The sequence below is a fragment of the Chelonia mydas genome, chromosome 5 (genome assembly GCF_015237465.2).
Source record: "Chelonia mydas isolate rCheMyd1 chromosome 5, rCheMyd1.pri.v2, whole genome shotgun sequence".
Classification (NCBI taxonomy): Eukaryota; Metazoa; Chordata; order Testudines; family Cheloniidae; genus Chelonia; species Chelonia mydas.
Window position 1 is genome coordinate 97,774,958 of NC_051245.2, and position 26,175 is coordinate 97,801,132.

Consider the following 26,175-nt stretch of genomic DNA (forward strand, 5'->3'; position numbering starts at 1 on the left):
GTTCAGAACATTATGTTTGATTAACCGATCTTTCTATCTTGAGATTTGATTTGGATATTAACCTCACATTCCCCCCACAATTTTATGCTGCTGATATTCATGGAGACTGTACATGTTTTTGTTGGGGGAGGGGGAGGCAGGGGAAGAAAAAAGATTTCAAAGTTGTGATTATTAACTACAGAAAGTCTTCAAGGAGTGTTTTATTCCTTAACAAAATACATATCTACCCTACTAAAACTGGTTGGGGAAAAATATCCTGCAGAAAATATTGATGAAAACAAAAATAAACAAACGCTTTTGTCCCCAAGCAAACAAAACAAAAAACCACACGTGTTGGGATTTTTATTTTTTTCAAGGTAAAGTCAAAAGTTTCCATGAAAGCAGACACTAGCTGTGAAAATGTTCATTTAGTTAAAATCCCAATTTTCTGTTGAAAAACAGTTTTTCAACAGAAAATTGTTTTTAACCAGCCATACTGGAAGCAGAATATGTGCATTTAATATGAATATGATACTGAATTTTGTATCTGCTTAATAGATGTTTTGAACAACGTGCTTTCTATTTCAGCTTCATGAGATCAGTCCTTCCATACATGAGTAACTAAAACTGAGTAATTAAAATCAGCCTCCACAAATGTGGAACTTAGTGCTAGTACTACATATAAACACAGCTGGTCATTTGTGCTATCAGCAAGAGAGTGGGAGAACACAACTTTATTTATTCCTAAACCTTACAGTGAGCGTCATTTGTGCATGTTGTTGGAGTTACATGAATCTATTTGTTTTTGTGGGATTCTCTCAGACGCTATCAGCCTTTGAATTAACTGCATCACTGCTGGACTCCCCTGCAACCTCTTTCAGATGGCAGAATAAAGCAGTCTTCTTCCAAGTGCCAACATTTGAAATGCTGTCACTTCACTGCTGATTAACAAACTATAGAGGGCAGTACTAAAAGTACATTTTTTCCAGGCTGGACCTTTTAGTTCACTCAATGTGAAACAAAACGGATGTTTCACTAACTGACAAAAGCTACTTTATGGCCATATAGTACTTTCCCCACCTTTTAAGGCATTCTGTGATCCTCAAGTGAAAGGTGCTATATTATCATTTCCTTCATTCAACAGTTTGGGAATTCAAACTGCTTCACGAACACTTTCCATTTTCCCTATGCTTAACTGCTGAAATACAATCCCTCTGGGACAGAACAAGGAAGCCGTTTTGCCCTGCAAAATAGCTTCCACTTATTGTGGCCTGATTTTTGACAGATGCTTTTTTTCCCCTTAGAAAACAGACAGGCTAAAAAACTTCATCTACCAGGAGACAAGTTGAAACCACCAGAATCTAAATAAACATTTCAGACCCAGGTTTGCCAGAGGAAAGGCCAGCATATTTACTGCTAGACCACCTACTGCTTTATTCCACCCAGTACCGTGCAACTAATTATAAGCGGAAATAGAGAAATATTCTGAGTTGTTTTGAATTAGATTCTGTCCTTTTATGGCTTCTTTTCTGTCTGTCAGGCTGCTTTTAGAAAGCATGCCACTTCTCTCAAGATCCTTATATTGGTGTTGTCACTTAACCGCAACTGCCAAATAACACTGAGGGGTTTGAGAAAATACACAGAATTGCTTGACAGATTGCAACAAACTTTCTGCTAACCTCCACAATCTTTATGTATGAATATTTCTTTAAGGAACACAGAGGCATGTGGAAAACACATATTAAAAATTGTCTGTTTTGCATCTCAGTCCCCCCACCCCTTTATTTTAAAAACTAATGAAGCGGGTAGAAAGGCTGCCATCTATGGCAATGACTCAATCTTCCAACTACAGCTGTCAGAGATGTGTGCCAGCTTTTAAACAGAGTTGCATATATACAAGCCAAAGGGAGTTGACAGGAATTATACTTTGCAAAATGCATGAGAACAAGGCTGAATCTATGGAAATGTTCAACTATGAGTGCATATCTATTGCAGATCAGGGTAGATTACATCAACATATACGTCCAGTTCTATATTCCTGAAGTTTTGTGTTTTGCTTATTTTGTACACAAAAACAAGTTATTTTAATATTAAACAAAGGAAATATATTCAACATGAATGCACAATTAATGTATTATACAGTGTGATCTTTTTACGTCTTTGTCATTTATATGTATTTTTGTTTACCTGACACTGCAGATTCTATTCTCCCATTGAAATGGATGCTTTAATTCCCATTATTAACATTAATCTGAGTAAATTCCTTACTCTCAGGAAGTAATACAGGCACAGGTGCTGGATCAACAGGTGCTGCACCCCCTGGCTTGAACTGGTTTCCATCATATATGGGGTTTACAGTTTGGTTCAATGTCTCTCAGTACCCCCACTATACAAATTGTTCCAGCACCCCTGAATACAGGCATCTCATTTCTACACTAATTATGTTGAAGTGAATATACAAGTTCTGATAGCTAAATATTTGTGCTGCATATCAATAATGATCCCCCTACAAAGAACTCATCTCTTGAATCCTTGTGTGAAACTCTGAAGTGCCCCTATGAAAAGGCCTGAAGTCTGCGAAGAACTAAGCAGCACTCGTATACTAATCATCCCCATGGAGCCTCTTTACCCATTAAACTGACATTTAATTCTCTTTAAATAATCGATTCTCAGATTTATTGACCTGACATTTAATAATCTGATTTGGAAGAGTCAAACCGGTGCTCATTTACCCATTTCTAATTAAAGCACAGATAATACGCCCCTCACATCACTTGATACTGCTATGGCATGAAAACCATACCTCTGGCACTCAAAGATTTCAACTGCTGCAAGACTACAATCATTTAAAGTTCTTTATAATACTACACTCCGTACTGTACTCCATATTAGTTTCTGTCATTTTGTATTTAGCATCTGCAGCACGACAAAGACCAGACTTTTAGCAAACTTAAGGCTGAAAGAATGGCTACCCTAACAAATATTTTGCCAGATTACTTTTAAACATTGCCACCACATGCAGCTGTGCATTTTCAGACAATACAGTAGATTAACATGGAGTCACTTAATGTTTTTTTATTCTCCCAGTAATCTCTCACATGCTTCAGTCAATTAAACTTGAAAACACATGAAGCAAGTAGATTATGTCCTGAACACTGTGGATCTCTGCTTTCATATCCTTTACTATGGCCTCCCCTGCTTTTGTATGGCCAAGCAGCATGCTACAACGAGGGGCAGAGATAGTATTAATTATTTATACAGTACCAGCAGGGTGCTAAGTTTACATGAAAGATCATGGAAAATACAAACAATGTTGTATTAAAAAGACAACTGGAAAATACCCAAGGCACAATCTAGCACCTGGTTAAAGAATTCAACTTTGAATTGTTGTTTGGGGTCTGTGACAGGGTCGGGCCAGATGGCTACAGGAGAGTAATCCTATTGGGATCCGGGAAGTGGGCGGGCAAAGCCCGTCCACTGCTAAAGGACCCCCCCCCCCCGCAGCCTAAGAGGGGGATCCACAGGACCTGGACACCAAATAAATCCGGGGGACAACTAATGAAATAACAGGGGCAGGAGTAGGGTCAAAGGGTCAAACGAAGGGAACCAATACCCAAGGCAGCAGGCAGGCAAGTTAAACTGCTAAACTCAAGCATTACTAAGTGTGACAGTACATCCCTCTCTGTGGAACACTGCTATGCAATGGGTGGGGGTGAGGGGAATCACGAACTCCATTGCAGGGTCCCTATCTGCCCACTGAGACCCAGGGATCCCATTTGTAAACTTAAACCTACCATATACTCTGAAACAGGAATCGGCCAACCATCAGCTGCTCACAGCACAACATATCGCAATAGAAATGGGGGGGAGGGACTTTCACCCTGGTTCCTTCTGACTTTAGGACACCAGCACAAAATCATTGCAATACTAATGTAAGCGGGGGAATAGTCCTGCTATTGTGAGGAACTTTCCTGGCTTCTGCACTACCTCGGTGAAGTGGGCTAGCGAAAGGATCTGAGTCCTCGCTCCCACTTCCTTTACCCAGTGGTCTCCCTGCCCTTGTGGACTCCCCTTCCACTCTCCTGTCTGGCAGAGTCCTCATAACCCCAACAAGGCTGGGCCCGGATTCCTCGGGGGCTCGACCCCCAACCCTGCTGTGGTCACCTAGGACAGGGGCTAGGGTGTCCCCACTCCGGGGTACTCTCTCTGCACTGGACACTTCTCTGACCCACTGACCATTACATACAAGTTAAAGCAAATGCTATTTATTTAATCAACAATTAATTTTAAAAAGAATAAGGAAAAATGGGAAAGGTTAAAGGAAACACATCAACCCGCTCTGTGGCAGGGAACTTCACAAACAGTGTCTCTGGAATGTCAGGGCAGTTCACAGTCTGTTTCTTGTAAGTCCCAAGCCTTCTTCTCAGGCCCTGGCTGTGCTGCAGGGATGCTGTGGGTTGGACACTTGCTCTGGTGGTGGCCACACGCTCTCAGGCTCTAAGTGGTAGGATCCTTCTTCCCAGTGTCGTCCCCGCCCTGTCGGGGTTACAATCCAAGCCTGGCCTGCAGAGCCTCTTGGCTGAGGCATCTCCCTGAGCTGGGCCTGCTGCCCAGGGTCCCCCTCACATTCCCCAGCTGCTCACCGCACCCAGCTCCAGCCCCAGCTGCACCACTGTCTCTGCACTGCTGTTGCTGCTCTGCCTCCAGGACAGGTCTGCTCTGCAGGCTGCTTCTGTGACTCTGCTCCCAGCACGGACCTGCTTCCTGGGCTGCTTTTCTGGCTTCTCTGGCTCTGGTTGCTGCAGCTCTCCTCCCAGGGCAAGTCTGCTCTCTCTGGGCTGCTTTTCTGGTCCCCCTGGATCTGGCACAGCTCTGCTCCCCAGCTTAGCTCGGGCCCCTGCTTTCTCCTTAGCTCGGCCCCACTCTGTCTGAACCAGGCAAATCCAGGTCACATGGAGAACAGGACCTCCCTGGCCTCCTGACTCTCTGATTAGCCTGCCCACCCCGTCATTCAGGCTGACCTGGAGCATTGGCCTCTCCCCATTGTTCCTGGGGACTATCAGTCTCAGGATCCTGGTTTCCCAAAGACCCTTCCCCTTTTAGTACTGGGAGCTAGCCAACCAAAACACCCCCACTGAATGTTAGTAAGGGGGCAACAGTCCCCTTACACTAAGCAGGAAAGCAAGATCATGCTCAAGGTGGTTCTCCTACCACATAGCAGTGCAAAGACTGCTTCTTTCACATGGCTATTGAGGCAGCAAGCAGGTGCAGAAAGCAGGACACAATTCTCTCTGCTCCTGCAATCGCTTTTATGGCCAAATCACAGCATCCTGGCTCTGTTGGGTCTCTTTTCCCCCTATCCAGCCCATCAGCCAGGTATCTTTGCAGGATGTGATTACTAGCCAGTCCCAGATGGGCATTCCCCATGCTGTTCAAGAGCCCAACCAGCAGCTAGCCACTGCTGGCTAACCCATCCCTACTCTGGTCACACACAATTCAGAATCAAAAGAAGTATACATTGGCTACAACGCTGAGTGAGCCAGATTGTGGCTGCCCTATAGTGAGACCCACAGATGGAATGCTGGGTGACTCACAAAACAAGAACAAGGGGGCATCCAGGCCACGGAATGACAACACATTTAAAGCTTATAAAAGAATATCTTTTATTATTTTACATAGCGGAGGCATGATTTACCATAGGATTGGATGTGCCTCTTCCATGGCAGAGATGCAAGCTGAGTTTGACAGCACAATTTGGCCATCACCCTCCTGGAACTCTGGCCTGGGTAAAAGCTCTGAATACAATTTCATCAAGGCGTCCCTAGGTTTCCTTTGATCCTTCTCGGGGCAGCTCACTTCTCTCCCTGCAACATCAGTGCCTCTCCTTTGAGTGAGTTCCTTCTCTCCCAAGGAAGGGGCTCTTCTGCCTTCAGGAGTGATCCCTTTCTCTCCCCTGCTTTCATGGCTAATAACAAAAGAAGCTATGTCCTCGGGAAGGTTAAGATACTTTACCAGCAGACATATTTTCACTGTAAAAGTATACAGCATATTGTTAGTATTAGCTCAAAAATCTAACCTGATAATTAAGCTTTCTGTGATATTAGAGGAAGTGGATGTGTAAGGTTGCTCTGGAGGTGAAGAGTCAGTGTGTGTGGAGACAGGAAGGTATTTGAATGTCAGTGTAGCCTCACCTGTTGGTCTCCTTGAGTTGTAATGACTGCATTGTCAGGGAATGTATCAGAGTAACCTTAAACCTAAGGATTTGTGGGAATTGTGAGGAGCAATTTGTCCCCTGATAAACACAGCTTTGAGCGACAGTAACAGAGCAAACTCTGTGTCTGACAAAATTTCCCATAATTCAGCAAGGGAGCTCTACTCCAACAAAGCACAGCAAGTTTGTCAAATTGGGTCTCCACTGACCATTCTTACCAGATCAAAGAATGCTGGGGTGGGAAGGGACAGCAGAATGGGGAATGTGACAGGGAGATTGAAGGGATGGGAGAGAAACAGTCAGGAACACAGGAATCTGGTCAACAGAGAAGCTTACCCCAGGTGCTACCTGGACCATTGGCTCACCAATCCCTGATCCTCCAGCTCCTCTGCTTCCTGGTGCTCACCCTCCTAGTTCGTCAGACTCTTAGGCCTCAAGGCCCCCATCACCTCTGGGCTCCCTGGTTCCCCCAAAGGAAAGGTGCTAGCTTGTTCACACTAGTGTTTGAGGAGCTAGACCCAGATCCACAAAGGTGTTTATCCACAAAGGTGTTTAGGCTCCTAATATCTATTGACTTCAATGAAAAGTAGGTGAAGCTTTGTGGATCTGGGCTGTCGCGGCCAGCTAGGTTACACAGGGGAGAGCTCCTGCTGCAGCATCCTGCTCCTGGCTCAGAACACCAGGACTCCCTTGCTTGGGGAGCCCTAACAGGTCACCTGGGCAGCAATGGTAGGGAGAGCTCCTTTCTGTGGCCTTCTCCTCCAGCAGTCATCCTAAATGCCTAACCATAGCCTCGTTCCGCCTGTCTCCATAGCCCTACACACTCCTCCGTGGCTAATCACCACAGATGCTTTCATCCTCATGCCTCCCCAGAGTTCTGCTCACACCCTATACTCCCTGTGCCACTGCATAAAATCCCTCGCTGCCCAGAGCCCTCCTCCAGTAAGCTCTTTGTACATAATACCTGTCTGTTTCAAAATCTCTCATGTCTATCAGCTCATGATTGCTAATCTCATTTCTAAAATATGTTTTCACCAAAATAACTTTTAAATGTTAATGTAACATCAGAGATATTGTAAAAATGAATTACTGGGTACAATTTGAAAAGTTAAAAGAACCCAAAGAAAGGACTGAAAAGCAGGTTTAAAATTTTCATAAAGGGTTTTCTCTTCCAAAATTAGTAAATTACTACTAAAGATTACATAGAAAATTAAACTCTTTCTTGAAAAGTTATTGTGACAAATTTGGAGAGTCAAATAAATAATTAAAATATAAAATGGAGGGATTTTAGTCCTACTTTCAGTGGAAATTTCAAGGCAATAAATATATGTACCCATTTGTACATGTGAAATAATTCATCAGAAGAACTGATCATCTTATGCTTCTCTGAGATTTTTGACAATAGAGCAGAATGTATTGCAAGAAACGGCAACACAGTCAATATAAATAATTTGTTTGCCACTCTTGTCTTTTCCCCATACATTGAGGACTAAAAACAATAGAGAAGAAATTATTTTCATAGTGATATACACACAGCACAAAGTCAAAACATGTAAGTGCTCTCACTGTGAAAAACTTACTTTACTTGAGCATTCTTGAAAAATATCCATCCTGCAATAAGTACAAACTTGATATACACCTACTGAATCTTTAGTCATTCCACAGGGTTCAATTTTCTCATGCAGAGTCAAAAAGCATTTCTCAGCTTCCCTACCAACCTCAGTCTAAAATAAGGAGTCAAAGACATGATAACACTGCTTCTGTGTTTTTTCAGGATCACCCTGGTTATATATCAAAAAATCTCTACCCTGCTGAAGTCTCACGGCACATCCTAAAGGGCATATCAGACAGCATTAGGCATACAGCTCAAGCATGAGATATGCATATGAAAAGGTCAGATTAAAAGTAACAATCCTTTACATTTTTAATATCTGTTCAATACCACCCACATCTAAAAGCATTTTCCGACTTCTTATATAATGTCTCTAATTCTGACTGCTCCTTTTTCTCATTACCACTTGCCTGGGATATTAGATTAAAAGTGCTTTGAGGCACGGCTCACCTTTTCGTCATACGTATTACAGAATCTAGCACAATGGGGCCTTGATCCCTGAGTGGGACAACTGAGTGCTACCGCAATACAAATTACAATAATAATAAAATAATAATAAATAAATAAATCATTCTGGATTGGGATGATGAAAAGCCAGATACAACTGAAATGTTTTCCTCTCAGTTTTAAATCATCTGTTTTATCGCCAGCACATAAAATATTAAAATCCACAACAAAATTAAACATAACATTTAGAGACAAAGAAAGCAATACATGCTCATCAGACCATCTATGGTAAACCAGAGGAAATTACTACCTTTGATAAGTGGGTTTCTGGGCATGTCTCTGCTTCTTTGTTACTAAAGTAGTAAATTACAGTTAAATTAAAGCTAGCCCCATAAAGTCATGACACTACATTTTGTCATCTTGAGACAAAAATCTATGGGAAATAATGGGGAGATGTGCAGAAAGGGGGCTTTTAAACATGGAAGAGGTGGATGAGAAATATGGCTTGGATCTTTGACAAGAAGGAGGGAAACGTGGGTATAATATGTGAAGGGTGTGGGAGAAGGGTGACCATGGATGGGCAAAGGATGGCATAAGGAGAAACAAGTGTTGATGCAATGGGTGCAGTAGTGGGGAGAAGAGTGTAGTGGTGATGGGGTGCTAAAGAGGGAAGAGTAGGTTCAGAAAAGGGAGAAAGTGGGTGCAATGAGTGGTGGGGCAGACAAGGGAGGGAATGGGCAGATGCAATATGTGGAGAAGGGGAAAGAATAGAGGGTTAGAGTAGGGAGGTGAGGATGAAAAGTAAGAGGAGGAAATCATGGATGAGTGCAGACATGGGGGGGGAAAGGAGAGTGAGACTGCAGTAGGCTGATGGATGAAGGTGGGGGATAAGGGGTTGTAATGTGTGAAGGAGCAAAAGAAGGTATAGAGATGTGCTATGTGGATGGGCATAGGGATGACAGTTGAAAGGGTGTAGTTGGGGAATGCTCTTGGTGAATGGGCATAGAGAAAATGGGGGGTACAGTAAGTAGGGTTGCCAATTTTGGTTGGACGTATTCTTGGAGATTTAATAACATGACATAATCTTTAATTAAAGATTAATCTTTAATTCCTGGAGACTCCAGGCCAATTCTGGAGGATTGGCAACCCTAGCAGTAAGTGGACGAATTAGATAGATTGGTGGCACTGTGCGCATGATACAGCACACTGCCACCATAGGTGCCGGAACTAGGGGTGCTGGGGATGCTGCTGCACCTCCCGGCTTGAAGTGGTTTCCATCATATACACGGTTTACAGTTTGATTCAATGGCTCTCAGTACCCCGACTGCCACAAGGATGGGTGGGTGCAGTGAATGGGAGTGGGGAGCAGTGGTCACAAGAGTATGCAGGGTGGGGAGTGGAAGCCACAGAGCTGCAGTGGGCAGGTGGGAGAGCAGAGGAAGAAGCAGACAGCACGGGATTGTGGATGGTGGGGAAGTGGAGTACCCAGGACTGCACAAGTTGGCTGGGGGAAGCAGGGGACATGGGGATGCAAAAGGTGGAGGGAGCAGAGGGCAAGGAGGTGCAGTGGGCACATGAGGGACAGAGGTCATGAGGCTGTAATGTGGGGCTGAGGTGAGGGCAAGGGACTGCAGCATGTAGGCGACATGGGGAAATGGAGGGCATAGGGGTGCAGTGGGTTGATGTGGGGAGCAAAGGACATGGATTTGCTATTGGTCGATGAGTGCCGGAAGGGGCCACAGAAGGGAATGGAGGGAGCACAGAAGCTGCAGGTAGGGTGACCAGCTGTCCTGTTTTTAAAGGGACAGTCCTGTTTTTTGGGACTTTTTCTTATATAGGTGCCTATTAACCCCCAACCCCATCCCGTTTTTTTCACAGTTGTTATCTAGTAACCCTAGCTGCAGGGGATGCAGAGGGCATGGACCTGCAACAGCAGGATCAGGACACAGAGGGCATGAGGATTCAGTGGGTGGATGGTGGGGAGCAGAGGATACAGGGCTGCAGTTGGTGAGTGCCTAGTGGAGAGCAGAAGGCATGGGGTACAGTGGGTGGATCAAGGCACGATTGGTAGTGCAAATGACACAGGCCAGGAGTGGGGCAAGGAGAGGCAGAGGCCACAGGGCTGTAACAAGTAGATGGATGGTGGGAAGCAGAGGACCCAAAGACTCAGTGGGAGGATGGGGAAGCACTGGGTGGGTAGGGGAATGCAGAGAGCAAGGGGGTCAGTGGGTACAGGGGAGCAGTGGGTAGGTATGGGGGATACAGAGGGCACAGGGCAGCAGAGGGCATGTGGCAATGGGGTGCTGAGGGTAGGGAGTGCCAAGGGCACAGGGGGCAATGAGAGGATGCAGAGAGGTGGGGTGCTGAGGCCCCAGGAGAGCAGAGGGCACAGAGGAGCAATGGGTGGGGGATGCAGAGCGCATGGGGGTGGGCAATGAGGGAAGAATGTGGCGGGGCAGGGGGAGGGCTCGAGGGAGCAGAAAACAATGGGTGGGAGATGCCAAGAGCTCAGGGGAGCAGAGGGCACAGAGGGGCAATGGGTGGTGGTGGGTTGTCGAGTGCATGGGGGGGCGCTGAGGGCCCGGGGGAGCAAGTGGGGCAATGGGTCGGGGAGAGAGGGAAGCGCTGAGGGCCCGGGGGAGCAAGTGGGGCAATGGGTCGGGGGGGGGGGGAGGGAAGCGCTGAGGGCCCGGGGGAGCAAGTGGGGCAAAGGGTCGGGGGGGGGGGGAGGGGGCGCTGAGGGCCCGGGGGAGCAAGTGGGGCAATGGGTCGGGGGGGGGGAGGGGGCGCTGAGGGCCCGGGGGAGCAAGTGGGGCAATGGGTCGGGGGGGGGGGGGTGGGAAGCGCTGAGGGCCCGGGGGAGCAAGTGGGGCAATGGGTCGGGGGGGGGGGGTGGGAAGCGCTGAGGGCCCGGGGGAGCAAGTGGGGCAATGGGTCGGGGGGAGGGGGCGCTGAGGGCCCGGGGGGGGGGAGCAGTGGGGCAATGGGTCGGGGGGAGGGGGCGCTGAGGGCCCGGGGGGGGGGAGCAGTGGGGCAATGGGTCGGGGGGAGGGGGCGCTGAGGGCCCGGGGGGGGGGGAGCAGTGGGGCAATGGGTCGGGGGGAGGGGGCGCTGAGGGCCCGGGGGGGGGAGCAGTGGGGCAATGGGTCGGGGGGAGGGGGCGCTGAGGGCCCGGGGGGGGGAGCAGTGGGGCAATGGGTCGGGGGGAGGGGGCGCTGAGGGCCCGGGGGGGCGGTGAGTGCGTGCGGCGGTGCCGAGGGCTGGGAGCGGCAGCTCGGGCTGGCTCACCCCGTTGGCCGCGGCCATCTGCACGACGATCTCGGTGGCCGTCCGGCTGAAGTACCTGCCGTCGCTCCCCACCACCATGGTGCAGCCCTGGCGGTCGCGCAGGTCGATGGAGGAGAGCAGGCTCTGCACGAAGTTGGGCAGGTAGTTGCGCTGGCTCTCGAAGAGCCCCGTGGGCCGCCGCAGCCCCCCGCCGCCCGTCGGCTTCTGGTCCTGGTAGGGGGCGGTCTGCACCGTGAGCACCGGGATGGGGCTCCCCTCCATCGCTGCCCGCCGCAGGAACGTGGCTCCCCTCGCCCTGGCCTGCCCGGGACCGCCCGCCGAGGGTTAATCCAGCCCCTTCGCCGCCTGCCTCCAGAGCGGGGCTCGCCTCGCTTCAGCTCCTGGGCATCGAGCGCCGCCCCCGCCGCCTCGGGCTCACCCTGCCCCGGCCCGGGCTTGGCGGGCTCTCGCCTCCAAAACGCCTGGGGAAACTTAGCCGGGAGCCGAGGAGACGCCGGGGCTCCTCGCCGCCCGCTCGCCTCCCTCCACTGCGCGCTGGGCGGCGAACTAGCTCCTCTTTTTGAACAAGGACACCGGGGGCTTGCCAAAGCTTTGCCGCAGCCCCAGCCCAAAATAACCCTGGAAAGAGAAGCTGAGAATTGCTGTCCCCTGCCAGGGATGTAACTGGAGGCGGGGGAGGAGGGGAGGGGGGTGTCTGAGCGTCACGCATTTGTTCCCGGGGATCACGTACTTGTCAGCCCTGGAGCTTTGCTTCTTGCACAAAGCAACCCCAGCCCCTTGTGGCTCAGAAATCAAGCTGGCGGGCTGCTGGCCTGCAGCAATTGAACAGCTGGGGATTTCCAAGTGCAGAGTGCTTCCGCGCTGTTCCAGATCAGTAATCATGAGATTTTTCACTTCTGTGGCACCTCCCATCTGAGAATCTCAACGGGCTTCACAGATATTAATGAGGGAATCTCACAAGACCCCCGTGAGCTCGGGAAGATACGGATAGGGCGGGGAACTGGGGAACAGAGGGTCTCCAAGGCAGCCTACGGGAGATTCAAGCATGTAAGAGCAGCTTGAAATCAAACCCTGTGCCCCGTGCTTAATTGGTGATGAAATAGATGCTGGGGCTCAAGCCATTTTTCCCCCCATGCATCAGGCCCAGCGAGTTGATGCAGCAGAGGTGCCAGGGGTATGCACTGCCCAAGCCTAAAGGAGACAGGGCACAAATTAAGCACTGCCTGTGCCCTGTGCCTTTACTACAGTGCCATCCTTGCACACAGACTTTCTCAAAAGGGGGCATTTCAGAGAGGTCTGCTGCACTGATGTTCCTCAACAAGCCACGATACTAAAAATGGTTTTCTAGTCTAATAATTCCATTGCTGAGGAATAGTTTGGCATAGGGACAACCACTTGATCTACCTGCCTGAGGTTTCCCATTTAGAAAATTGAGATCACTTTCTCACAGGGATGTTGTGAGGATTGGTGAATTCATAGGTAGAGTACTTTGAAGAGTAAAACCCTTACGTGTTTTCATTCTCATTGATTAAAAGCTAAGCAGAGCTGGTAACCTACAGTTTAGATTGACAAACGTTCAGTTGTAAGACCCTTTGCCAGTTGCTTATGAATCTGCCAAACTTCAACTATTTGGGCTGAAATTTTCCATGCCAAGTACCTGGCTTGGGCAAAAGTTATGTATTTACTTACTTTTAAGTTTCAAATAAAGTGATTCAGCCATTTCTGAGAGTGAGATAGGCAAAACAAGATCGTTTGCCCTATGTTAAAATGTTCTTACAACATTTGGTTGGGAATCTCTAGTCCCTCCATCATACTTTGGAGCTGGGACTTGAAATTTTGCAGGATAGTGATCCTGGTGTCAGGGATGTGTCTTTTGATGTCCCCCTTAAAATCTGACCAAAGTTAGACAAGTTACAAGCCTTTGAAAAAGCTCAGGGTGCACATGGTCAATAGACACTTGTTAGAGTTTGGCAACTAAATAAGAGTCTACCTATAAGGATCGTGCTATAGCCTAGGATTGTGGAGGCTGAGCAGGATTTACTCCGTAATTACTGCTCCTGGCTGCCGTGGCCTGTTCTGGCGCTGGAGAAAGCACATATTTCCCCCTCTCCCCAGCAGCAGAACTGCACCGATCCCATCGCTGGAGGCCCTCTGTACCCATAAGGGAGCAGGCAGGATTTGCCCCTTCAATTGCATTTTTAAAGAATGTAAATCAGTCCTGGGCTGATACGTGAATTTTAAACTGGAGCAGATTTTTACAATTGTTTCATGCAAAAAGTGTTTGCAATGGAGAAATGGACAGACCCTTCCCTAACACAACACTAACTAGCTAATCCTTATTGTGACGTGTTTTGTGGTCACATTCTGACTTCAACACAGAACTGGGTTTTCCAGTTACTTCCGTGGTACATTTCTCTTTTTAATTTAGTGGTGGAATCAAGTAATAAGAGAAAAGGGTTATTGACTGGAGCCGGTCAAGAATTTTTTAACAAAATGTTTTTCCATTAGAAAGTGGCAATTAATTGAAACCAAAGCTGTTTGCAGGAAAGGAATGGGATCAACTAATTTCTTGTTTAAAAAAAAAGTTGTTTTTTAATTGTTGAAACATTCCTTTTTCACATTTTTTGAAACAGGTAAAATTACTGTTGTTTTGAACTTTATGTTAATTTATATTTAAAAAGGTTGAAAAATGTAAAAGGTCAAAATCAAAATGAAATGTTTTGAAATTATTGAAACAAAACATTTTGATTCATCTGATCCGAATTTTTGTGTGTCAGATTTTCAGTTTGTGAAAATTTTCAAGGGTTCAACTTTTCCTCCCAGTTCAGGATGGGAACAAATTCCTAAAATCTTGAAAATTCTCATGGTACAGGAAAGCCATTTTCTTCTAACTCTGTTATTAACTAAAAAGAAAAAGCAGGCAAAACATTGTTTTGTCTGAGAATAAGGATTAGAACACTGGCAACAAAACTTTATCAAGAGCAAGTATTTGTGATCTGCTGAGACTTATAACCCTGTGGATTTGTTTTCTCAAAGTTATACCTCGAGAAAAAGAGCCATTTTTCACCATTGCTGTGGGTTTCTAATTATTGAAACACAGTCATTATACTGTATTAAGGAATACTTTCACACAGACCTGAATCCAAATTGGCTCATAAAAGCCAGGCTACAGATTGGAACAACAAGAATTCCTTAAGAACTCAGTTGTCATATTGACAACTGATTTATTAAAGCTTCAGCCACCATTAGTACTGTATAATATCAAAAATAGGTTATAAAGATGCCTGCCACAGTATGTTAAATTTAAAAAAAATCCAGAGTATGAAATCAGAGAAAACGTGTGAAAATAACATTCAGCCCTAAATATTCAGAGATGCACAGGATTAAACACCACAGTCTCCTGTAAAATTTTGAAAGTTTAGGGATAAATGTCTGATTCAAACCCCTAAAAACAAGGAGGTGCAAATTAAGACTTATACTCTGTGGCAACTTAGAGCTAATGTTTTACTTACAACTTTTCATTTTGGGGTATATTTACTGAGGGTCCGGTTCTGACACTCTTATTTGCATTGGGTCATTCCATAGAACAACTCAGGAATGCTCATGGAGTAAGGGACTACCCAATATGAGTAAGGATGCCAGATAGGGTGACCAGACAGCAAGTGTGAAAAATCAGGATGGGGGTGGGGGTAATAGGAGCCTATACAAGAAAAAGACCCAAAAATCGGGACTGTCCCTATAAATCGGGACACCTAGTCACCCTAGTGCTGGAATCAGGCCCTGTATGAGCAATAACATCATTGTGCATCTTCTGCCAGTGTGGGGAGGAAGCAGAATTGAGCATAGGCACAAGCAACTACTTTCGCTCCGACCCTAGTCCTGGGGAAATTCAGCAACTCGCTTGTTGCCAGTAGTGTGATGAGCAGGAGAAGCAGCTCACAGTCACATTCCATTTCTCCTACCTTCTTAACAGGAGCTTGGAGTTTTGCTCATACGAATGCCAACAGTGGTGAGGAAACAAAATATAGTCTAATATAGCCACAGTTAGCCCTTTATACAATCCCGTCTGGGGATATACAAGGCTGCTCCCTGGAGCCTCTCCCCTAGAGCAGTCATTAGTGCAACACTTCCCATGTGCAAACAAGCTATCAAGTGAACCACTAGCTATGCCACATGTTCCAGTAGGTTTCTTAGATCTGGTTCACCTGTTACTCACTGCTTATGTAGCAGGAAAAGGAAGTCCATTGGGAATGAGAACAGCTGTGTCAAGGCTCAAACCCACTTATTCCACATGCTGGATTTGCAAAATGGCTGTGTAGACAGGAGAAAGGATCAGGACATAATGACTTCTGATGGAGGTCTGAAATCAAAGACGGTAATGGACATGCACCCATACGTATTGCAGCTGTAGAGTCATCAGTCTACCTACACTGGCCCTGTTGCATTAGGGTTGGAGAAAATATTACTTGGGTTTTATTGTTTTAGCTCTTATGTTATACAGCTTTTCTTTCTGCTGTTTGGTAAATCTTTTTTTACCAGATGTTAGGAAAAAAGATTGCCGATAATAGTTAAAATAACATGTAAACTGTATACAAAATCTTAGGCATGTGCAAGCTACCAGTCAAGCTGTAAAATGTACTATATGCAAGGGAAGCATGCCCTCCCCTGCCACTAGAAAATCCTTCCACAGGTATAAAGTATGTTTAAAAAACCAACAACAACAACAAAAAAAGTCCAGGTTGGGATTTACTTCTCTATGCAAGATTTTTCCTGTGCATGGAAGTTATTCCAAACACTTCTGGAAAGTGAAGGATGAGAAATAGACCCTTCATTAATTATACCTGGTAAGTAAGAGGGAATGTGGATTGGTGGGAAGGTGCTAGAATAGAGTCAAGTGGCTAAGGCTTAAAGTGGATGAGGTGCAGATAAAATTTAAAAAACAACAGAGATGGCCAAAGTGGATCTCAGACAAGTTGTTCCACCAGGAAGAAGGGGGCATTATAACAACTACATTTATCTGTTCAAACTAATGAACTAATTAAATTCCATGGCTGAGCCATGACAGGTAATCTGAGCACACTCTAGGTCTTCCTTGTAGGTATTTTTTGTCAGAACTTGTGTTTTCTCCTTGTGTGACAGGACATGATCCTGAGAGAGGCAGAACACCCACGTCTCCCATTGAAGTCAAGCAGTTTACACCCAGTTTCTAATTGCAAATGTATAACACATCCAATACTATCATGCGTGAAATTGCACGTGCACTCTCCACCCTCTCTCTCTCCCCTGTGCAGCAGAGACACATTCTGTGTGAGAACCTGTTCATGCTGCCAAGAATCGACATGTTGCCAAATGGTCATTTAGTAAGAGATTTCCCCATATAATCTAGAAGTTATACACTTCCAGTTATGGCTACTCTGTCTCATGGATTAAAGGAATATTGGAAAGCTTGATTCATTTGACTGAAATTCTGACAGGATATATTTTTGAAAAAAATCTTACACTGAAGCAGCCACAGATTAAAGGTTTGATTTTAAAAGGTGCAAGAGAAAGCACAGCTCCAGCGGAAGTCAGGGGGAGCAGCAGATGCTCAGCACCTCTAAAAATCAGGCCCTCAAGCTATTCTGCTCAGATGATATCACGCTCTATAACCATGACAAATTATGCCTTACGGATTGTGCCAACTGAATGGCCTTCTCCAAATGGTCTCCTACGGGTATGCTTCAGAAGCTTGGCAGATATATTATTTCATGGTCTAAATTTCACTCCTTCTAGCTGGCATTAAACTAACAATTCACTACATAGCTTAATCCTTTCGAACGGTACTTTTTTTTATCCTGTATCAAATAAAACTAGAAAAAAATATTCTCAGCTGTAGCTTGATAACTGGACACTTTGGACTGTACAATGGTAATACAGTAGTGGAACATAAGTCCTTAAAAATGCCCTGGTTGTTTCTTTTAGCTGCCAGCTCGAGGGAAGCTTGTTAATTATGGCCACCTAAGAGAGTGATATATTTCTAGACATTATAACCGGTGACCGCATAAGGCAGAGGTTGAGATTGTAGTACACAACTACTGTATGTCCAATAGTAGGCTCTGTATTTTTGATGAAATCAAAGGAAATAAGTTTTAAAATGTGCAAATGGAAACACCAGCCTCTTGAAATTAACACATACTAGAAAAGAAGGCAAATGTCCATGTTTAGTTGTCTAGTCCAGTGATTCTCAGTTTTTTCCGTACGAGAACCCTTCTCCCATTGAACCAGATGGAAAGGGCCAGGTCACAGCCCCTTGACACCCGTTTGTAACTCTCCACTCCCTGCAACAGGATTAATGACCTCCAGGTTTTTCCAACCACAGACACAAGAAGGATCAGCATGGTACTGTGAGTAAGGCAGAAGAGTGGGACTTGGGAAACCTAGGATCTAGCCCGGCTCTTTCACCAATCTGCTGGGTGGCCTTGAGCAAATCATAGTGCCTCTTTGTGCCTCATTTTCCCCACCTGTAAAAATAGTGATAATGATATTTACTGTCCTTGGCAAAACAGTTTGAAATTATATCTATGGATTAAAAATGCTATATAAGTGCTATGCTAAACATAAAATTGAGATGGGACTCCAAGCAAAAGCCCAGTATACCCCTGAGTTATACAAACACTTGAGACTAGCCTCTTTAGTATCTGGCCTGATTTGTTTGAATTGTATGCTGCTTTTTGTCTAGATGTTTATTCACTAACCCTCTCCCCCCACCCCACTCGACACACACAAAGTGTCCATTCTAACTACCCTCTCCTCAACTTCCTGTTCTGGCTCTGCACCTCTCCTCACCCCCTAACCTACTTCTTGGTGGGTCTCCCCCCCACCCCACTTTTCTTCTTACCCCAATTCCTCATTGTTTGCGTCTTGTTCACCTTTCCTCACTCCCATGATCCTAGTGGTTCTGCCCCTCTCCTTATTGAGACCACTAATAATTTGGCCACTTCTCTGTTCTGCTAGTCCCCTGGCACTGCAGCACTTTGGGCAGCCCCTGATTCTTTCCTCTGTGGGAGCAGTGGCTACTTCACGGCCCCTATATCCATAGGACTGCAAGCAATTCCGGGGTAGGATTTATAAATTTAATCCATAAAAAGAAAATATAAGAATAGTCAATGTGATACTAGCATGTCATTTACATACAATAAAGGTAATTTAATATATCATTTGTTTATGGCATCTTGGCAGGCAAAACATTCAGGATTTTTTTTGTTTAGTGTGGGTTTCCCTCCCTCCCTCTCTCCCTTTCATCAGGGATGAAATAATCTTTCATCAACTAATCAGAATATCCACCTAACAAATATTTAATAACTTCCTTCTTTAGTCTGCAAATTTATTTTATGGTTCTATTACAATTCATACCCTAACAGCAATAAAACCCATTTATCAAAATAAACCCTAGTATCTGCTAATGATTGTCTCAGTCTTTTAAGTGCCTTTGATTTCTTCTTTGGCTATTAATAGAAACAGATATGATCTAAGGGCAATTATTGCTTCAGTCTTATTGTTTGAATATTTTTAAATTACACAGCTGAAGGAATTTAAATATTGCAATAACACTGAGGCTATGTTGCATAAAGCTCAGGCCTATGACAAAAACAGTATTAAATAAATGAGAAGGAAATTATTCTGTTAATCAAAAGGAATGGTTTCAAATGGCATCAGAAATTCAAAACAGACCAGATTAGTCCTCTGAGTTCTATATTATCATTTTAAACATTAATCATTAACTCTAGAAGCAATGTAGAAAGTAGTCAAACAGCACCACCTGCAGTGAGAATATTTAACACAGCCTATGTCAATGTCTGCACTGATCTTCTCTCCCTGTGAAAAACAGGCTTCATTTGGTCTCCACCACATTATGTTGCTCCCTCTGGTGTGCAGAGGTGAAAAGCATGGAGACCCGCGCATGCTGATTCAGTAACTGGTATCAATTCCACCACCCCATCTTAATTAGGTGTCTTTATTTGGGTGTGCAATTTTAGGTACCTAAATTCAAAAAATTTAGCCTCAGCCTTTCTGTAGATCCAGTTTCCTGGGCCAGATTCTGATTTAAATTGTACCCATGTAAATCCAGAGTTACTCCACACTCTAGATTCATGCAGGTGTATCTGAAATCGGAATTTCGTGCCATCTCTGTAAAATAGGAGTAACAACATTTACCGGTACATTAGGAAGTTAAATAAATTTTCAAACAAATGAAAATACACCATCTGCTGGAAGGCCGTTGTAGGAGCTGCGTGGGGCAGGAAGTATATGGAGCAGTCCCATAGGGCTGCTTGAGCATCCCCTGAAAGTTGTGGATAGAGGCCAGTCTCCACACTTACTGTGCATAGGCAGGTGTGGAAGGCTGCAATAACCACAGACTATGAGACTGGTGTGAAGCCAAATCAAGTGGTCCCAATCCCATGCACAAATGGCACAGAGGAGCAGCGGTTTTTGTTCCAACACACACTACAAGGTTCCCACTAAGTGCAGCAGCTTGGCCGCAATCCATCTCTTTCTCCTTGTGCAGCCTGAAGGAGGAGGGGTTGTGAAGTCCACATGCAACAATCCCCATGCGCTCCCAGTGGCACTGCTGAGAGGCACAAGCAGGGACTTCCCCTTGCAGCAGCTTCCGCATTTGGGGCAACAACATGAGCAGCTGCGGGTATCAAAGGCAGGGGAAGGCTCAGCCTACCCAAACTGCTTGCGTGGCCCCACCCATACTCCACCCCCAGTCCCTCTCCTGCTTCCTGCCGTGGCTCTTCTTTCCCATGTGGCCAAGCCCCGGGCCAGTGGCGCCAGAACCGTGGGGAGGCCCATAGCCCTCACGCTTTACTTTTTGCCGGGGCGGACCCTGTCCCCTTCCCTTCCTCTTCCCCACCAGGCCCCACCAGCCCACCTCCTGGCCAGGCCAGCGTGGAGCCCAGCCCAGGAGCCTGGGCACCTGTGGGGAGCTGCGGCGGACCCTCCACCTGCCCGCGGGGGCTGAGAGCAGCCCCCGACCTATGTCCCCACCCCCTGGGCTCCCTGTCCCCACAGGGAAGGAGGAGAGTCCGCAACCCCACGCCAACTCCCCACAGCTGCCTGCGCAGCTCTCCCCAGCCCATCTCCAACCTGGGGTGGGGCCTCGGAGGTGCAGCCTGGCCATGGTAATAGCCCCACATGGGCAGCTGTGAGGAGTTGCAGACCCTCCACCTGCCCCGGGCAGGTGGGGAACCCGGGGGGCAGGGGCTGCTCGGGCCCCCTGCACTGTGGGCAGGTGGAGGGTCCGCCACGGCTCCCCACCGCTGAATGCCCAGCTCTTATCATGGCTGGGCTGCAGCTCCGAGGCCCCTCTCCCCTCAGCCAGAGCTGGGTTGGGGAGAGCTGCACAGAAAGCTGTGGGGATCCTGGGTCCCTCCACCTCCCCTGGGCAGTGGCCCCTAACCCCCCCGCCCCCCCCCACACTTTTGGGAGAGCTCCAGTGCCCTTGCCTCAGGTTGAGGCTAGTAGGGGCAAGTCTACCGCTGGGGACTCCAGGAGGCTGGACCCGGTGCTCATGACACCCGGGGCGAGGGGCCGTGCTGCACCCACCCAGTGCTCCAGGGTGGGGATGGGGCATGCTCAGCTGCCTGCCCACTCGCGGGGCACTCTGGAGCTGGGTGGGGGCTCGGGGTGCTGGTGGGGGAAAAAGGGCGGGAGGGGCAGGGCCCCAGGCAGAAAGAGCGTGCCAGCTGGGGACTAGCCTCCCCACGCCCACTGGTCACCCGCCGCCCATAGGTGGGAATTTTGGGTTCCCTGCAGCCCAGTGCTGCCGCCCATCTGCATGTCCTTTCTAATCTCAGCAATCTATTTACATCAGTTTACACTGACAAGCCATTTACACAAGGAGAGGGCTTGAGTCTTACTTTGCCAAGGTTTCCTATTTTGTATTCTCCTTTACAGGACTCAAAGGCCTGCTCTCTTAAAAAGGGGTCCCCCACAGCTGACAAGCACAGGGCTGTAATCAGGACAGAGCAAGTAGGGCAGCTACCCAGGGCACAAGGTTGCGGGGGCAGAAAAATGACCAAAAAAATGGTAGGAGAAGTAGTTTGCACTTGCTCACCCCAGGTGCTAAAATGCCAAGTTATAAATACTGGATAAGCTCATCAGCATCTCCCTTTCTTCAAGGCCACATCCCCTTTATTATTGTGGTATATCTCAAGCACAGGTATGTTGTAGCATAGCCCCATTTCCCTCCCCCATTGTCCTTTTTACGAAGAGTGGTATGCATCTGTATACCATGCTGAGTAATGGAAGGGTGTGTATGGCCCATATTTTATAAATATTAGCTGTATTCTGACAGATTTCAACATGTTAGTCTTTAAATTAAGTTCAAGCTCTTCTTTTCTTTCTGCATTGTTGAAACCCTCTTACTATATAGCATGTGGCTCCGAACAATTTTCAAGAATTTGACAGAGTAAATACTTTTTTAACAATGCAGGGTGAAGGGTTTCTGAAAGCAGATGAATTAAAGAAATTGGCTAGTTTCCCAGCTGGTATAAATCGATGCGGCTCCATTAATGTCCATAGAGCTACACTGATTTACAGCAGTTGAGAATCTGGCCCCTTGTGTATTGCATGCATTGGATGTGAATGTTACATGAAGATTTTATTTACACACAGCCTCTGACCTAGTAGTGATTTGTTAGCAAGTGTATTGCCTGGGGAACTGCTGGAGGGACTATTGTATTTTCAAATATTTTTTAATTTTTATGCAGTAGGGTACAGACCAACGTTTCTGCATGTTTTCTAACATTTAGAAGTGAAATACTGTGCATACATATGGTACTGCATAAAAATGATGCCTGCCTGTCTATACAAAAAACCATACTCTGGTTATTTATTGCTTTTCTAAAATGATCTATAAAAACATCCTCACTTGTTGTTGATTAGGGGTTGGGAGAACTGAAGCCTAGTTTTTCAGCCTTGTTTGATGTCATCGTCCAGTCTTGCAGTAACTGATTTTGGTAAAATTCTCCAGCAAAAGATGGAAGCTAGAATACTCCTGTATCTGATGTAAAACACAACCAGGTAAACATCAAATTAAAAAAAATCCAAATGGAATTTTCCCCCCCATCACTGTTTATCTGGGAAGGAGCCAGTTAATAAAGTCATATATAGTATTTCCTATGAGAAGACACTAAAACAAGTAAAAGATTTAATTTTTATTAATGCTATCAAAATAATATTCCCTTCAAAGTGATCATATTTTATGTACAGTTTCTATGCTGTCTTATTTATTTTATTACTATAAAGTTGTGGATGTAATAAACACATACAAGTGCAGTGATTTAGAAACAAAAGTGCCGTTAGTCATAAGATTCCACTGTGCACACATTTAAAATTGTAGTTCTCTGGGTCTATTGTGCCATAGCTTTTTAGGTAGAACTCCTCACTGATTTCTGTGGGGACTTCTGCATAAAGATCTCAGCTCAGCAAAGCACTTAGGCCTGATCCAAAGTCCATTGAAGTCAGTGGGAAGATTAAAGTTAAGCATGTGCTTAAATGCTATGCTGGATCAGGACATAAAAGACTTATCATATGTCCCAGCATTACTGATAATTATAACAACCAATGCTGAGCAGGTCATCAAATGAACTTTACCACTAGAGGGTAGCAAATACCTGTTTGCTGTGATGTTTTCTGCCTCAAGCAGGAGAGTGAATAGGAAACAAAGGTAGGCTAGGAAATCTCAAGCCAACATAGCAGGTGGAATAAATACTCATTTGGGGCCAGATACTGCTCCCATTGAAGAGAACAGCAAAGCTCCCACTGAGCAAGAGCCAACCTGTTGTGTTTTGAGAACCCTTTTCTGTTTTAGTCTCAATAACACACTACTGTAGTGCACATTATTAACAAGAACAACGAGGAGTCCTTGTGGCACCTTAGAGACTAACAAATTTATTCGGGCATAAGCTTTCATGGGCGAGAACCCACTTCATCGGATGCATGGAGTGAAAATACAGGAGCAGGTATAAATACATGAAAGGATGGGGGGTTGCTTTACCAAGTGCTTTACCAATTCCTGAAAGACAATCCCTCACTCTCACAGACCTTGTGAGACAGGCCAGTCCTCCCTTACAGACAACCCCCCTCAACTGAAGCAAATACTCACCAGCAACTACACACCACACAACAAAAACATCAACCCAGGAACTAAACCCTGCTACAACCCTGGTGCCAACTCTGTCCACATACCTATTCAAGGGACATCATCATAGGACCTAACCACATCAGCCACACCATCAAGGGCTCATTCACCTGCACATCTTCCAATGTGATATATGCCATCATGTGCCAGCAGTGCCCCTCTGCCATGTACATTGGCCAAACTGGACAGTCTCTACGTAAAAGAATAAATGGACACAAATCAGATGTCAGGAATTATAACATTCAAAAACCAGTCGGAGAACACTTCAATCTTTTTGGTCACTCAGTAACAGACCTAAAAGTGGCAATTCTTCAACAAAAAAGCTTCAAAAACAGACTCCAGCGTGAAGCTGCAGAACTGGAACTAATTTGCAAACTGGATCGCATCAGATTAGGCCTGAATAGAGACTGAGAGTGGCTGGGTCATTACAAAACCTAAACTTAATTTCCCCAATACTAATTTCTCCCTATTGTTACTCACACCTTCTTGTCAACTGTCTGTAATGGGCCACTCTCATTACCACTTCAAAAGTTATTTTTCCTCCCTTGGTATCCTGCTGTTAATTGATTTATCTCGTTAGACTGACCTCACACTTGGTAAAGCAACCCCCCATTCTTTCATGTATTTATACCTGCTCCTGTATCTTCCACTCCATGCATCTGATGAAGTGGGTTCTAGCCCACGAAAGCTTATGCCCAAATAAATGTGTTAGTCTCTAAGGTGCCACAAGGACTCCTCGTTGTTTTTGCTGATACAGACTAACATGGCTACCACTCTGAAACCTGTCATTATTAACAAGCAGTATTAATCCAACCCTGCTCTGAATGAAGAACTTTGAGCTACGCAAACTGCTTTAAAATTAGGAAAACCTCTGTCTTGTGCAAAATTTAGTAATAAAACAGAATAAATTATTTTCAGAGGCTTACAATCATCTTGGATTTAATTGAAAAAAATTCATATCTTAAATTTTGTAAATTAGCATTACTTGCTCACTGGGCTAGAAAGAAGTCCCCAAAAATAGTGTTGGATTTGCACAAGTAGATATTTAGGCAAGGATTCAATGTTAAACTAGTAGCGTCTCCAGTTTCCTTGAGTTAAGACAACAGAATTTGACCCCCAAGGAAATTTTTCTGACATTTTTCCTTTGCAAAACAATAGGTGTTTTTAAAGCAATCAAAATATATATTTTCATTATATTTCTTGAAATATTTATACAGAACAGTTTTCTTATTGCTCTATAGTGACAGATACAAAGTCCAGACCACTGACTTTCATATAGCTGTAAGTACAGGCCCAGTCCTCTACCCAGAATGTCCTGTGAATTTACTGGGAGCAGGCCTTTGTTCATACCTCTTGACAACTCTGCCAGAAATGATGCCTCTGGTCCAGAGGCAGGGATTTGTGAAGCAATTGGGTCCAACGGAGTTGGACTTGCTCTCTGTTTCATTTGTATGTACGTACCTGACTACAAGTAACTAAAGGACTTTATATAAGAAATAGGCAAAAAATAGAAACAAGTGTAACACTTACAAATACTGGATGGTGAGAAGAGAAGTGAGTGTGAATGGCTACTCAGATGGAGCATAAGTCATAAATCAGACAGCCTGCTAGAAACTGAGCTGAGAGAAGAGAATCACCAATCCACACTGAAACTTTGGAGTGAATTGTTGCAAACTGCAGCAGTCTCTTGCAGAGAAATAAATACCCAGGGCTTAAGTCTGATCTCACTCACATTTCACTCTTATTTATACCAGTGTATAAATGACTTCAGGGGTGTAGCTGCAATGACTTCAGGAGTGATTCCTGATTTAGGCCTCACTCCTGCAATCAGATATACTAGCATGGCCATCTGCACTCATAGAATCTCATTGACTCCAAAGGGAGTGGGGAGGGCACCATGTGGGCATCCCCTATGCAGATACAAGTGCATGACTGAGGTTTTATACAGAGTTAAGTGAGAGTAGAATCTTGCCTCCAAGAATGTATCAAATAGTAAACAATACATTAGGCAATCCTTAGCACCTATCCAAAATGAGAGTGGATGCCTATGAATTAAAGCAGTGGTTCTCAGCCTCTTTCCTACTGTGAGTCCATATTACAACAGAAAAATTATCAGGACCCCTCCAGTGTATGCCAAAAGAAAAAGAGGGAGGATCACAGCCCTCAGCCTGAGACCCCATTGAGGGATAGGGGTGAAATCTTAGCTCCATTGAACTCAAGAAAAAACAAAATGGTTGCAAGCCCCTCAAATAACATAGAAGCCTCAAACATACCTTACTCTTCTGCTGCCTTTATAATATAGGATTTCATGATTTTAAATAGAGAATGGGTGTATTTTTCATATTATTTCACCCAATTGAGTGCCATAGCAGTATATGACACAATACAAAGTTGTTTTGTTTTTTGTTGTGAAAGGGCCTAGATTTTATCATTAATTTTAAGAGGTGGAAG

General features: G+C 45.5%; 1 protein-coding gene across 2 annotated transcripts in view; it reads right to left on the minus strand.

The window, feature by feature from the left end:
- Window positions 1-15,729, minus strand: part of PGM5 (phosphoglucomutase 5) — a 112,462-nt gene extending 96,733 nt beyond the window's left edge. The window contains exon 1 of one of the 2 annotated variants that reach the window (XM_043547222.1): window positions 15,410-15,729. In XM_043547222.1, the coding sequence (XP_043403157.1) occupies window positions 15,410-15,490 (81 nt within the window). In that variant the 5' untranslated portion in view covers window positions 15,491-15,729. Of the gene's footprint in view, window positions 1-11,537; window positions 12,683-15,409 lie in introns of those variants that run through there. The other variant, XM_037901864.2, reaches the window with a different exon arrangement.
- Between the last annotated feature and the right edge of the window lie 10,446 nt (window positions 15,730-26,175).